This window comes from Chelonia mydas, chromosome 14 (genome assembly GCF_015237465.2).
Source record: "Chelonia mydas isolate rCheMyd1 chromosome 14, rCheMyd1.pri.v2, whole genome shotgun sequence".
In the NCBI taxonomy this organism is placed as follows: domain Eukaryota; kingdom Metazoa; phylum Chordata; order Testudines; family Cheloniidae; genus Chelonia; species Chelonia mydas.
The window spans coordinates 38,563,315-38,577,141 of record NC_051254.2 but is presented as its reverse complement, the minus strand read 5'-3'; the positions used below and the strand labels follow the sequence as shown (position 1 = coordinate 38,577,141).

Here is a 13,827-nt window from a genome sequence, read left to right as displayed (position 1 = left end):
CGGAAGTCAGACCTTAGTAAACATCAGAGAATCCACACAGGAGAGAGACCTCACAAATGTATGGACTGTGGGAAAAGTTTCATACAGAGATCAGACCTGGATAAACATCAGAGAATCCACACAGGTGAGAGACCTCACAAGTGTATGGACTGTGGGAAAAGTTTCATACAGAGGTCAGCCCTTGTTAAACATCAGAGAATTCACACGGGAGGGAGACCCCATAAGTGCTTGGATTGTGGGAAAACATTCAGAATCACATCAGCCCTTGTTTTACATCAGAGAATCCACACAGGAGAAAGCCCCCATAAGTGCTTAGACTGTGGAAAAAGTTTCATATGGAGGTCAGACCTTGTTAAACATCAGAGAATCCACACTGGAGAGAGACCTCACAAATGCATGGACTGTGGAAAAAGTTTCACACAGAGGTCAGACCTTGCTAAACATCAGCGAATCCACACAGGAGAGAGACCTCACAAGTGTATGGACTGTGGAAAAAGTTTCATACAGAGGTCAGGCCTTGTAAAACATCAGAAAATCCACACAGGAGAGAGACCTCATAAGTGTTTGGACTGTGGAGAAAGTTTCAGAATCACATCATCCCTTGTTTTACATCAGAGAATCCACACAGGAGAAAGCCCCCATAACTGCTTAGACTGTGGAAAAAGTTTCAGACGGAGGTCAGAGCTTGTTAAACATCAGGTAATCCACACAGGAGAGAGACCCCACAAGTGCTTGGACTGTGGGAAAAATTTCGTACGGAGGTCAGACCTTATTAAACATCAGGCAATCCACACAGGAGAGAGACCCTACAAGTGCTTAGAGTGTGGGAAAAATTTCATACGGAGGTCAGACCTAATTAAACATCAGGCAATCCACACAGGAGAGAAGCCTCACAAGTGTTTGGAATGTGGAAAATGTTTCACACACAGATCACATCTTCTAGCACATCATAGGATCCACACAGGAGAGAGACCCCATAAGTGCTTGGACTGTGGGAAAAGTTTCACAAACAAATCAGCCCTTGTTTCACATCAGAGAATCCACACTGGAGAGAGACCCCATAAGTGCTTGATCTGTGGGAAAAGTTACACACAGAGATCACACCTCACTAAACATGAGAGAATCCACACAGGATCTAAACTTCTGTAACACATGGCCAGAAAGGGTTAAGCTACTTGCAGGCTAATTGACCCACATTCAACCTTTAGACACAGGTTAGAAATGTGTGTAAATAGGAATTAGAGCTATCCACATTAGATAAGCTAGAGCTTTGAAATGTAAACTTTTATGGTTAAAGAACTGGAAGAAGATAGTAATTGTACTAGTCTATGCTTACTTACATTTTGTTAGAAGGTTAACAGTGTAACCAAAGGGCTCCTGTCTAGGGCTGTATTTTGTTCAATCTGAGATGGACAGGAAATATTAACAAATAGAGAACACTTGGGTGTAATAATGTCATTGTCTACATGTCTCTGTAAAGTTTGTGGAAAACTGTCTGTTAACTGCTTCATGGATATTTACCTTATTTTAATCCATGTAATTAATTACCTTATGTTTAGGAAATAGAAGGTTACTTGAAAAGCCTATTGTTCACCTGATGAAGGGATTCTGAAACAGTCTCTCTTAATTCTAATGCACCATCTCTACAGTGAAACTGACCTAAGGACGCTATTCATCTCTGCATGATCTTTACCCAGGCATTCTGTCTTTTCTTGTTGTCAGAAATCTTAGTTTAGTTACACGCTGACAGCCAGTTCCTGTTATTTCAGTCAGAACTGAAGAAATCATTAAGTTGCTGGGTGATGTGTCTGACCCTTCCGGGATAACTTAGGCTTGAATAGAGACTGGGAGTGATTAAGTCATTATGCAAGGTAACCTATTTCCCCTTGTCCCCGTCCCCCCCCGCGTTCCTCAGACGTTCTTGTTAAACCCTGGATTTGTGCTGGAAATGGTCCACCTTGATTATCATACACGTTGTAAGGAGAGTGATCACTTTAGATAAGCTATTACCAGCAGGAGAGTGGGGTGGGGGGAGAAAACCTTTTGAAGTGATAAACATCCATTTTTTCATGGTCTGTGTGTATAAAACATCCTCACTGCATTTTCCACTTTATGCATCCGATGAAGTGAGCTGTAGCTCACGAAAGCTTATGCTCAAATAAATTGGTTAGTCTCTAAGGTGCCACAAGTCCTCCTTTTCTGATTGGTAGAACGTTTTATATGATGAAGAAGATTTTCAGTCTTCCCCATCACGTTTAGCTGGGCTGTCTGGGAGCGAGCCCAAGGCGGGGTTGCTTTAAGGGAGCTATACTTTGGCCTCTGTGTAGCCAGTAAGGTATTGTAGAAGCTGCTTTGTTGGTGGCTTGGTGAATCTAAGTATTGGAATAGCCACCAATTCTGAGGATTGTCAGCCCGTTCTTTGCAGTTTGCCCTAATTGAGTAATCTTTGTGTGTCCTCCCCGCAGGACCCTGGTCACAACTTCAGAAATGCCTTGCCTGTGGGTAAAGTTTCATTCAGCTACCGCACCTCGTTAAACATCAGAGAATCCACAAAGGTGTGAGAGACCCTCGGAATAGGGGAGCTGGGTGCTGGGGCTATCGAGTGTTTGGGGATCATGGGATAAGAGGCGAGGGAGAGCACCGGGGTAGAGAGGTCCTGCCTTTCCTCACTCTCCCCGTCTGCCCCTTCTCCCTGCCCCCGCAGCATTCAGCCCCACTGAGAGGGGCTTGTTCAGAGCTGGAAGGCCGTATATCTACTTGTGAGATTGGGGGGGTTTAAATGACGACAGACACAAATAAGGGGGACCTGATGAAAGAAATTTGAGACCCACTGGTCTACGCTATTATGGTCCTCACTGTTACAAAATGATAAATATTGTACAAAGTACAAGCCCTGTGAGGTGTCCTATGGAAAGTGATGGTCTCCTGCATATTATTGTCCTGTTAAATCGTGTGCATCAACATTGTGTTTGGAGGTATGAGATTTTCTTATGGGTTTGTTACTGAACCATGTTGGAAATCTGGAAAATGCCCACAGACTAGCTCCTCAAAGCCAGGTGCTAAGTGGCCATTAATTGCTTAGCCGGCCATTCAGCAGCCGGAGTGGGGGGTTGGGAACTAGAAATTTACAATTCACCTGAAGGAGGGTTGGAAGCTCACATATGCCACAGCACACACGGATGGTCGCTGTGTGAGTTTGCTCTATGTTTGTAAAGCTGGAAAACACCCACAGACTAGCTGCCGAGAGACAATGGTACTGACACACCAGCTAGGTGCTAAGTGGCCATTTATTGCTTAGCCGGCCATTCACCAGCTGTGGAGCTGTGAACAAGAGAGTTACAATTCACCGGAAGGACAGCTGGACACTCACTTAGGCCACAGACTGGTTGTCGCCTGCCCCCCAGCTGTGGGGTGAACCTCAAAGGGGAGAATGGTATCAAAGCACAAGGGAGAATTGCCTCCATTTTCACCTCTCCTCTCCCATCTTTACAGAAGGCAACAAGATGGCTTGAAAGGCAAGTTGGGAGGATGGACCAAGGAGGAAAGGAAATCCAGCCTGGGTCCTAAGAACTGTGAACTGCCTGCAACAGCGCGTGGGGTGAGAAAAGCTGTTTCCTTAGCTTGGTAAAGTTTGGGATTTAAAATGTGTGTTTACCTTTTATTTTTTGTTGTAACCAATTCAGACCTTTTACGCCTTTCTCACTTGTGATCCCTTAAAACCTACCTGGCTCTAGTTAATGGACTTGTTTTTATTCCGACCGGTGTGTTTTCATTGAAGTGTTCAGGGGATTTCACTTGAGGCTGTTTCCTAATCATCGTCCTTCGTTGGGATGAGGAGCTAATGAGCTTGCACCCCACAGCGTACGGACTGGACAGTAGAAGACGCTCAGCCGGGGTGCAAGGCTGGGAGTAGAGAACTGGCTGGTGTTGCTATGGGCTTTAATTCATCACTGGCTGGCTAGTCGCACTCAGTGCTGCATAGCTGGGTGTGACTGAATCTCCTGGCTGGCTGGGTGTGAGCAGAGCATGGAGGGGTCTGTTGTTCACACAGCGAAGCAGTGTAAAACATGTCCTGGGACGGAGAATTAAGCAGTTCAACAGACCGCACTGTACCCTGCGGTATGTCTCACCCACCGTCTCCTGGGACCCAGCATGGCCACACTGATCTTTCGTCATTCAGCTCATCTTTCAGCATGAGAACAGGGCTAGTCGGTGAGAGGGAACCAGCCAACATCCTCAACTGCACTGGCTTTGGCTAAATGCTAAACACCCCCTGGGATAGGAGATTGGGGCTCTGCAGTCACCCTTCCCCTCAGGCCTCATTCTCCTTCCTCACCTTGCTTGTGTCTCTCCTTTTGCCTTCTGGCTCCTACAAGTCTGCCTTAGCCAGTCGAGACAGCACCACATTTTGCAACAGTTCAGCTCGCCTGTGACTGGAGAGGCAGCTCAAAGCAAAGCCTTGAGCAGCCCAACACGGAGAGTTGTTTTTCAAGTCTCACGGGGGCTGATCAGCTGGCGGGCCGTGCCCGGGATTCTCCTGCAGGGAGGCTGCAAGTGAGACTGAGCCCTGGTAGCAGAAGTTTGTATGCAGGATGCACCCGTAACGCTGAGAAAAGCTGCCCACCTTTAACCGTGTCTTTGTGGGTCACAACTGAGAATACCAAATTCAGGTCACACTGCTGAGAAACAGAGGAAATACACCCCAAAATGCTGTTGTTTTTCTCCCAAAAGATATACCAAACCAGCCGCAACAGTAAACTTGGGAGACAGGCCAGTCCTTGCTTACAGACAGCCCCCTAACCTGAAGCAAATACTCACCAGCAACCACACACACCACACAACAAAAACACTAACCCAGGAACCTATCCTTGCAACAAACTCTGTCTACACATCTAGTCAAGGGACACCATCATAGGACCTAATCACATCAGCCACGCTATCAGAGGCTCGTTCACCTGCACATCTACCAATGTGATATATGCCATCATGTGCCAGCAATGCCCCTCTGCCATGGACATTGGCCAAACCAGACAGTCTCTGTGCAAAAGAATAAATGGACACAAATCAGACGTCAAGAATTATAACATTCAAAAACCGTTGCAGAACACTTCAACCTTCCTGGATACTCAATTACAGACCTAAAAGTCCCAGCCACGTCGCTCGGGGTAGGGGGTTTGGGGGAAGGTGTAGAAGGGGGCACAGAGGGGGCAGAGCAGGGGTGGGAAGAGGCAGGGTAGGGGTGGGGCTTGGGCTGGAGGTGAGGGGAGGTTTGTCCCAGGTCCCATATCCCGCTAGGATCGGCCCTGGAAAGAAAGAAAGAAAAAGGTGAGAGTTAAAATTGGTTAAAGGAATCAAATACATACAATAATTGCAAAATTCTTGGTTCAGGTTTGCAGAAGTGATGGAATAAACCACTGGCTTAAGTCAAGTCTCTGGTTGCTTCCAAATCTTTGGAAGGTCCTCCGTTCCCCGCTTAGAACGCTCCCCTTCATAAAAGTTCATAATCCAGAGGTTTGAGCAGGAAAGAGGCCGGAGCAGGAAAGTGGCCAGATGGAGGTGATTCACAAAATTCCCTGGCCTTTTATAGCTTCTGCCATGTGGAGGGAATCCCATAGTTCTTACAGTGGAATGTGACAGGTAAAGAGGGAGTATGGAGTCCCACGTCCGTGCATAATTTTGCTTAATTACAGCAGAAGCAGAAGTCCATTAGGTGCAGTGGGGTGTTTTCCATGGTCCCTTCTGAGCTAAGTGTGCCTTGATGGACCTTTCAACTTGAATAGTCCCTTCACAATGTGCTGGCTCAATACCTCATGGGTCTCACCACAGGGGCCAATATTTGAAATACAGGTGCGTGGCTAATATTTATATCTTCAGATACAGAAATGATACTTGCGTACAAATAGCATCATCGTATTCAGCAAATGGTACCCTTTCCATAGACGTCTCACATGCCACACGTTGTACAAAATTTGTGGAAAGTATATAACAGTGGTTGCAACAGTGATCTATATTGTCATATTTTAATGAAATATCATCACACTGCCAAAATCCAGGGGAGGTGGAGCTCCAAGGAGCAGGATCTGGGGCAGGTTCAGGGTGGCCTTTGGGGTGGACAGTAGAGGCAGGCGGCCCATGAAAGAGGACACTCTCCCCTGGGTTTGCCTGATTCTCACCTGTCCTGCTGAGAGCCGGCTGGGCTGAGGTCGGGGGCAGGTAGGCGAGCAGCAGTGTTTGGAGAAGGGGGAGAGACCCCAGCTGCAGGGGGCTGTTGGAGGAGGAGCTGAGCCAGGTGATTCATCTGGAGTAGGGGTGCCCCACTCTGCTCCTCCCCTGCTCTACTGCTCCTGCTCCCCCACCCCTTCCTCCCTGGAGCCCCTGGCCACTCTGGACTAGGAGCGCCTCCTGTCTGCTGTGTTTTTGAAGTCAGGGTGTCACCCCCCACCTGGGTACTGGTCTCCAATGAGCTGGGATGATGGCACAGGGGGGATCTGTGGGAGCTGCAGCCTCCCTGTGTCTGGAGCTGCTGGCAGCTGCTTGGGTCTGAAGGGGCCTTCAGGTTCCTAACTCTGACTGGTTTCAGAGTAGCAGCCGTGTTAGTCTGAAGTGAGCTGTAGCTCACCGAAAGCTCATGCTCAAATAAATTTGTTAGTCTCTAAGGTGCCACAAGTCCTCCTAACTCTGACTGGTTTCTTAGAGAGACAGTGCACTCCTAGACTCACTCAGGCACACACAGGCTGCCCCCGCAACACAACCCCGGGGCTCCCTGCCTCCAGGTTACTTCCCACCTGGGCTGTGCTATGAGGCAACAGCAGCTGTTGCTCTCCTGCCCTCTGGGGAAAGTGACCTGGAAGCAGGGAGCCCTAACGGGGCTCCTGACTCCCCGGCCTCACAGGGTGGAGGAGCAGCAGGTCAGCGAGCAGCGATGCCCTCTGCCTTACGCATCCAGGGCAGTTTCCCCACATGGGGGCAGGAGGGGGATGCGGGGTTAGGGTGAGGGGAGACTCAGAGTGCAGGGGTTAGGGGTGCAGGAGGGGAATGCAGGGACTGGGCTGAGGGGCATGCACAGTGGAGGGATTAGGGGTGCAGGAGGGGTACAGGCGTTGGGGTGGAGGGGGAAAAGTGCAGAGGTTAGCAGTACAGGAGAGGGGAGGGATTGGGGTGAAGGGGGCATGCACAGAGCAGGGGTTGGGGTGACGGGGGCACGGTACAGGGTTGAGGGCTACATTAGGGGGCAGGAGCAGGGGTTGGGGTAAAGGGGCGATTGTATAGAGGTTAGGGGCACAGGAAGGGAGAGCAGGGGTTGGGGTAAAGGGGCGATTGTATAGAGGTTAGGGGCACAGGAAGGGAGTGCAGGGACTGGGGTGAAGGGGGAACGCACAGAGAGGGAGTTGGGGTGCAGGAGGGGGCAGAGGTTGGGGTGAAGGGCAATGCACCTTGCGGGGGGGGTGCACAAGAGGGGAATGCAGCCTGCATTCCCCAAGCGCTGCACTGTGCATTGCCCTTCACCAGGGGTTGGGGGTACAGGAGGGGGCAGGGGTTAGTGGGGAGCCAATGGAGGGCACCAAATGCAAGTTTGCCAGGGTGTCATTTTCCGGTGCGCAAGGGGGTGAGTTGATCGCTAGGACCCAGGAGCGGCTGGGGGGCGGCTCTGGGGGGAGCGATCGCGGGGATCAGGCCCGGCCCAGGAAGTGACTCGCAGCCGCTGCGGGGACTCCGGCTCCCAGGCTCCCGGCCAGATCCCCGAGCCCCGGCGGCTGGTGCTGGGAGCCCGGAGCCCGGGCTGCAGCCGGGAGAGGGGAACCTCCAGCCGGGCCTTGCCCGCTGCTCCCCGGGAGCCTCTCCCAGGGCAGAGCCCCCAGCCCGGCCAGGGCCCCTTCCCGGCCCGGCCCCTGCCCCGGGGGGCCCCGCTCGGAGGGAAGGTAAGAGAGACCCGCCCCCCCCCCCGTCACCCCCGGGCTGCAGGGGGCGGGTTTGGCCCCAGGCTGCTCCCCGCGGAGCTGGCTGCGATTCCCTGCCCCGGGCCGGGAAAGCTGCCGCCAGCCCCCGGTGTGTGCGGGGGGCAGAGAGGGGACTGGGGCACGCACGGGGTGGGGGGGGGGGGGCAGAGAGGGGGAGGCGGTGTGGGGGACATTAGGGGATTGAGGGGGAACGGGGATGCTTTAGGGGACAGAAGGTGGGTGATGGGATGGGGGGCAGGGAGGTTGGGGCGATGCAGGGGGATCAGGGGTCGGGGGGGGAAGATTGTGGGCCTGAGGAACGAGGCTGGAATGGGGGGAAGATGTGAGTGGGGGGCACTGTGAGGGAAAGGGGGGATGTGGGGAGGGAAGGCTGTGGGGAGAACGGGGGGGGACGACGACACAAGGCAGCTCCCCCGCCCCATGGGGTAAGGGAGGGTGGGGGACTGCCCAGTCCAGCAGCCAGCTGGGAATTTTTTTCCCTGTAGCTGGTTAAGCAGCCATGGGCGGGGACTAAAGTCTCAGGGCTCAGAAACTATTTGGCAAATATCCAGACCCCTGCCACGCCCCCCTCCCCCCCTTCCAGTGTATTATCGTCAGACACACCCGTGCTGGTGGGGTCCGTGTCTCCTGAGTGTTGGGGGCTGCCCAGGGCCCTGGTCTGATTTCCCTGCAGGATCCAGATCTCAGCCACACCGGAGTCAGACCGGAGTCACTGCTGGCTCTGGCAGAGGGTGAGTGCGGATGGGCCAGTGGGATCCACCTCTGCCTGCCTGTCCCTGGGGGCTGCAGGGACAGGACAGGGAGGCTCAGACATTAGCTGCTGCTATCAGAGGGCTCCGGTTCTGGCAAAGGGAGAGGAGGAGGCAGGTGTGTGTGTCTCTCCCTGCTTGTGTGATTACTGCTCTATGGTATTTTTTACTAAGGATAGATCTACAACCCTGAGATCGATTGGCAACCCCAAGAATTGAAACCTCAAGAGTTATGTACCCAAAAGTCTATAAATAAGGAAATCAATAAATGTTGTTTCTTTTATTACCTTTTTGTGTCTGAGCCTTTGGGGTGCACTCGCTTTACAGTTTTACTGCTACCACTTCCAAGGGATCCATATGCCTAGAATGGTAGTACAATCCTATAACGTTCGATGCCATTTTACACTTCTGGGAACATGTGATTCCCCACCACAGCCTTGCAATTGAAAATTGATTTTAAAACCTTATTTCCGTAAGTAACCCCCCATCCTGCACACTCGGAAGTGCCCACTTGGCTTTTCTATAACTTCATTTATTGTGTGGATCGACGTGGATTTTTCTAGCACATCATTTATACTTTTAATTCCCTGTTTTAAGTTCACAGCCTTTTATGGATGCTACGTTTTTGTTGTGATGCATTTCAGGGCTATTGTTCCTTCTGGCTCATGTACTGATTTGTACGGCCAAAGTTAAAGAATTTTTAAACTGAATTGTTCAGTTTTTCCTTTGCATTGGTCAGGCCGGGGGACACACTGTGCTGACCTCACCCCTTCCTTTATGTTTCTGCAGTGGAATAGCTAATGCAGGTTAGTTACCCCATGGGAAAAACACCCATTTTCTTATAGACACAGACAATGCTCCTGACTCTGATGTTAAATGACCCATTATTGTTCATGGGCTGAAAACTGTGATACTGATTGTGTGTCTCCTGCTTCTGCTCCTGTGCCAGGCACTGCATCTGCATGTCTGTGCCCATTTGTGGGGGCATCATGGAAATAAAATTAAAACATGTAAAACTAAAGGAAGTAGCAGAGACTTCTCCCCACTGCGACCTATTTCCCATGTTCCCTTCCCTTTACTTCTTCAGGACTTTTCTGCGTGGTCTGATGCTAAAGATGTGAAGTTAATGCACATAAATTCCAACGCTTAAAAAGCCTCTGTGGACACTTTCCTTCAGAAGTCAGGTGGCCTTAATTTTGAGGGTGGCAGTCAGGGCAGCCACAGACAAGTGCAGGAGACCTTCCCCTTAGCGCTGGAAATCATCAGGTCTTTGATCTCGTCTTTGATCTCTTCTTAAACATTTTTAAAGTTTCGTATCGTCCTGGTGTAACCCACATGCAATTTTTCAAGTCCAAAGAGAAGGCGCGAAGCAGCAGGGCATTCGTCTCGTCTTCCCTGAGTTTTGCCTTGTGTAGAAACGGCATGACGATATTTCACAGCTTTGTCAAAATTTCATTAAAGGGGTTCAGGTTGAAATGTAAGGTGATCTCGCTCCACCTCTCTCTCCTGCAAAGGAGAGGACATCCTTCATGAGCAGGAGAGCGAAGGCCGGATAGTTTCATGGCAGATCCTGCTGTGCTATACAGGTATCCCTTTTATAAGCAACACAGACCAAGTGGGGCCACTCTTGTCCCATGAGAATGACCTGATTGATCCACAGTTTTGGTGCTTTAAACTCTAAAGACTTCTTTGATCTCAGCCTCTCCATGCTCGCTAACCACAGGGCAGTTAAACTATATCTCTTACTAACTAGGCACTGCCAGGAAAATGTAACTTACAAAGGCAGCATTGTCTGTCGTACTTGAGGATGGTCATGTCAGTGAGACTGACTGTGATGCTCACAAAGGTGTGAGGCAGTCTGGCAGGTGTAACAAAAATATACTAAACTCACTTCACACATTGTCATGTTGTGTCTCAGCACATGTGCAGAGCTCAGGGCCAATCTCCTGGTACAGAAGCATCAGAAACCGGGTGGGGCAGTTACCAGACATACTCACCTGAGAGCGGAGGCAATTAGAGCTTGGAGGGGAGATAGGTGTTTACGACTGCCACACATCAAAGAGTCACAGTCTCCATGCCCTGGGTCCGCTCTGAAAGAATGGAGCCAGGCAAGGCTCTGGTGCAGTGTCTTCCCCCCTTGGGGCACACTCCCACCAGGGCAAGAAGCCTCCTGGGTCTGACCTCATAGTGTTCAGCTCCCCTGTTCACACCGTGAGCTCCCCGCAGGGAGTCCACCTGGATGGGACACTTGGGGAAGCCTGAGATGCCCCTCACGGGCCTTCCAGCCTACCTCCCCCATCAGCCATGACTTTCAGCCAGTTTGGAAAACAGAAGGGTTTTTTAGTCACTGGGAGCACAGTGTAAACAGATATTGTTAGCACGGAATTCAGGAAGATGCAGAAAAGTCCATCGTGGGGGGAATCCAGCTTTGGGCTCTCCCTGCTGAGTCCCCAAACTGGAGACTGACCAGCTTCCAAACGCCCAGCCTCAGTCAAGCCTAGTTACCCTCCCCTGTGTTTTGCCTTTTCCTGAGCAAACAGGTCAGCTGGCCTCCCCCTCTCCTGCTGTTCTCCAACACCTTCGGCTGGCTCCTTGTAGGGGACAGGCTCCATCCATCACTTGCCAGGATACAGAGTGTCAGCCATTCTCTATGCCCAGGCAGCCAGTCTGCAGCCACCCCTGCCCTCTAGGGGCCTCCACAATGATCACACATCCTTATCCCTCCAGCTTGATATGAGAAACTGAGGCACACACACCGTATTCAGAGAAAACATTAAGAACACTCCCACTTCCTCACACCCTGGCATATCAGTGGGCTGCTTGGCGCAAGAGCATGCTCGTCTCTGCTGTGTGGGAAGGGTTTGCTGACGATGCTGAGAAGTGTTTTGAAAGGAAGGAGACCCAGATGTTCTTCACATCCGAAGGACCTGGGTTCTTCTGCTTCATGTGGCCATGTTACAGAGACTGCGGGTAGGGTGACCAGACAGAAAGGGTGAAAAACCGGGACAGAAGGTGGGGGGTAATAGGTACCTATATAGGACAAAGCCGTAAATAGTGGGACTGTCCCTATAAAATCAGGACATCTGGTCACCCGAACTGAGGGCTAGATTCACAGTGGCACACAGGCACCCAAACCCCAGGCTAAGCACATAAATCTGGCATTAGGTGCCAAAATCCCAATTTAGGCTCCACGGAAACATACAAAATTCCTGACAAACCCCGCAGATGCCTACGCTCACTCAGCAGTAGCTATGTTTTCAGGGTAAAAGTTCCCTGGGGAGCCTTAGTTTCTGCCTCTGAGCATGTGCCCTGCTGCCTTCTCCGGGTCATCTGGACCTAGAGATCGGTCACGGCTACCATTAGGAAATTTTGCTGGTGGCCGTTTGGGATGTGATGCCAGTGGGGAGCCCCAGGGATAAGGAGGACGTGAGAGGTTTTGCCAGCAACCCAGTGGTGGGTTAACGTTGCCTGAGAAATAACCGCAGTGATTAACAGGGACAATTCCATGCACGGAAACCTGGCTGGGGCAGACATAAGGAGACTTTGTCTAGAGACCAGTGTCGGGTTAATCGGACCCTGCAAATCACCAGAGGGAACCCGGTGGCAAAGCACTGACAAGTGACACCTCCACGACCAGGCCCAGGGCTAGTAACCAGCGAGCCTGGTGTGGAGACAAGAGACCCTGTCTGCCAAACTCCTGCCTGATCCAATGTCTTACCAGAGCAAATCACGGACAGAGTCAGTATCACCGCAAAATGTGTCCCCTGCTGTTCTCTCTAGGATCGGGACCCCCTCACTCCTGAATCCCTGTTGGTATTGGGGACTCTCTGGAACAATCAGGGAGCTCTATAGAAATGCCCCTTCTCCCCCGTCCCCAGGATCTGGATGTCTCCTTTCTGTCCTCCCATTGACTCGGTGGCTTTTCTGGATGATGCCCCCATAGTGCTGTGGCCAGGGGACGTGGAGGATCTGAGGGGCAAGGTTTGCGGCAGGGAGGTTTCAGTGCAATGGGTTTTTTGCTAGGGCACAAAAGGATCTGGAGTGGTGTGGGAGTGTTATCTGCACACTTTAGGGGCACCCACCTTTACCCAATTCCTCGGGCTCAGGGTGTACTCTTTGCAGGACCTTTTACCAGCCTTACAGAGTAACATCCTTATTCTCTCTTTATTGACGATTACCAGGCAGAATACACATGCTAAGCATACAGTGCTATACTCTCCAATCCAAGCCGAACTTTCCCTGTTGGCCAGGCAAGGTCAGTCTGCTCTGGTCTGGATTCTGGTTGCAGCACGTCAGGGTCATGCGGAGGGTTCTTAGCAGCTTTGATCTTAGGCTGTGTCTTAGAGGTGAGTTCTTCTTCTTCATCGTCTTCTTCCAAGTCTTCTATATTCTTTTGTTCTTTCTCCTTCTTGGACCCCAGTTTCTACAGTGAAACTTGAGTCCTGCTTAGCTAGACCTTAACCAATCATTTTACTAACCAATCCTAAGATATTGTAACAAAATTCTCTAACCAATCATCCCCCTCCCCTTTAATTAATTTCCACCTCGCAAAATTAACTGTTTATCAGACAGAAACAATCAAAGAACCAGACAGAGCTCATCCAGACAAACGGAAGAGAAGTGGGGACCATAAAGACAAAACGATAAATTAGGATATCCCAGCCAGAACTGCTGAGAAGTGATCTCTTGCCAGACAGGATGCCATCAAACTAAGTTTTCTTTAACCATCTTAAGATCTGTTTCTTCATCTGGTGATAGTGGGGGCTATTAGGACAGTGTCTCCTTCTTAACAGCCTGGTATTACAGTGTTTTAATGTAATTTAGATGGAATGTGAGGATGTGACTTCCTCCTTCTTAGCTCATGGCTGCTGCTCTCCTAATATGGCTGCTGACAAAGGCCTTAGGCCTCACAATATGGCTACGGGAAAAAGCCTGACCATACAGGAGCAATCAGTGGAGTCCCTCATTCCCAGCAGCGGGAAGGGAATCGCACTTGCTGCAGTCACTGGTCACGGCTGTGCGGAATCCCCGTTTCTTGCAAAATCCCAGAGCCCTGGCTGCAGACAGGAGAGGTTTATACTGTAAGGCAGGAACGTTCTCACTGCTCCCTAGGAGCCTCT

General features: G+C 50.7%; 3 protein-coding genes across 10 annotated transcripts in view; 2 read left to right on the top strand and 1 right to left on the bottom strand.

Annotated features, from left to right (window-relative positions):
• The window catches only part of LOC114022341 (zinc finger protein OZF), a 793,526-nt gene that overhangs the window by 439,773 nt on the left and 339,926 nt on the right, over window positions 1–13,827 (bottom strand). The window lies entirely within an intron of this gene.
• LOC122462919 (zinc finger protein 436-like) lies at window positions 61–1,496 on the top strand. Its single transcript, XM_043528480.1, has 2 exons — window positions 61–124; window positions 461–1,496. Exons 1-2 carry the CDS (start codon window positions 61–63, stop codon window positions 1,147–1,149), a joined length of 753 nt encoding a protein of 250 aa, XP_043384415.1. The 3' UTR covers window positions 1,150–1,496.
• LOC119567587 (zinc finger protein OZF-like) overlaps window positions 7,905–13,827 on the top strand; it is a 52,438-nt gene continuing 46,515 nt past the window's right edge. The window contains exon 1 of one of the 3 annotated variants that reach the window (XM_043528114.1): window positions 7,905–7,919. The gene's annotated coding sequence lies outside the window, so the exon portion shown is untranslated. Of the gene's footprint in view, window positions 7,920–8,341; window positions 8,690–9,918; window positions 13,054–13,827 lie in introns of those variants that run through there. The other 2 variants (XM_043528112.1, XM_043528113.1) reach the window with 2 other exon arrangements.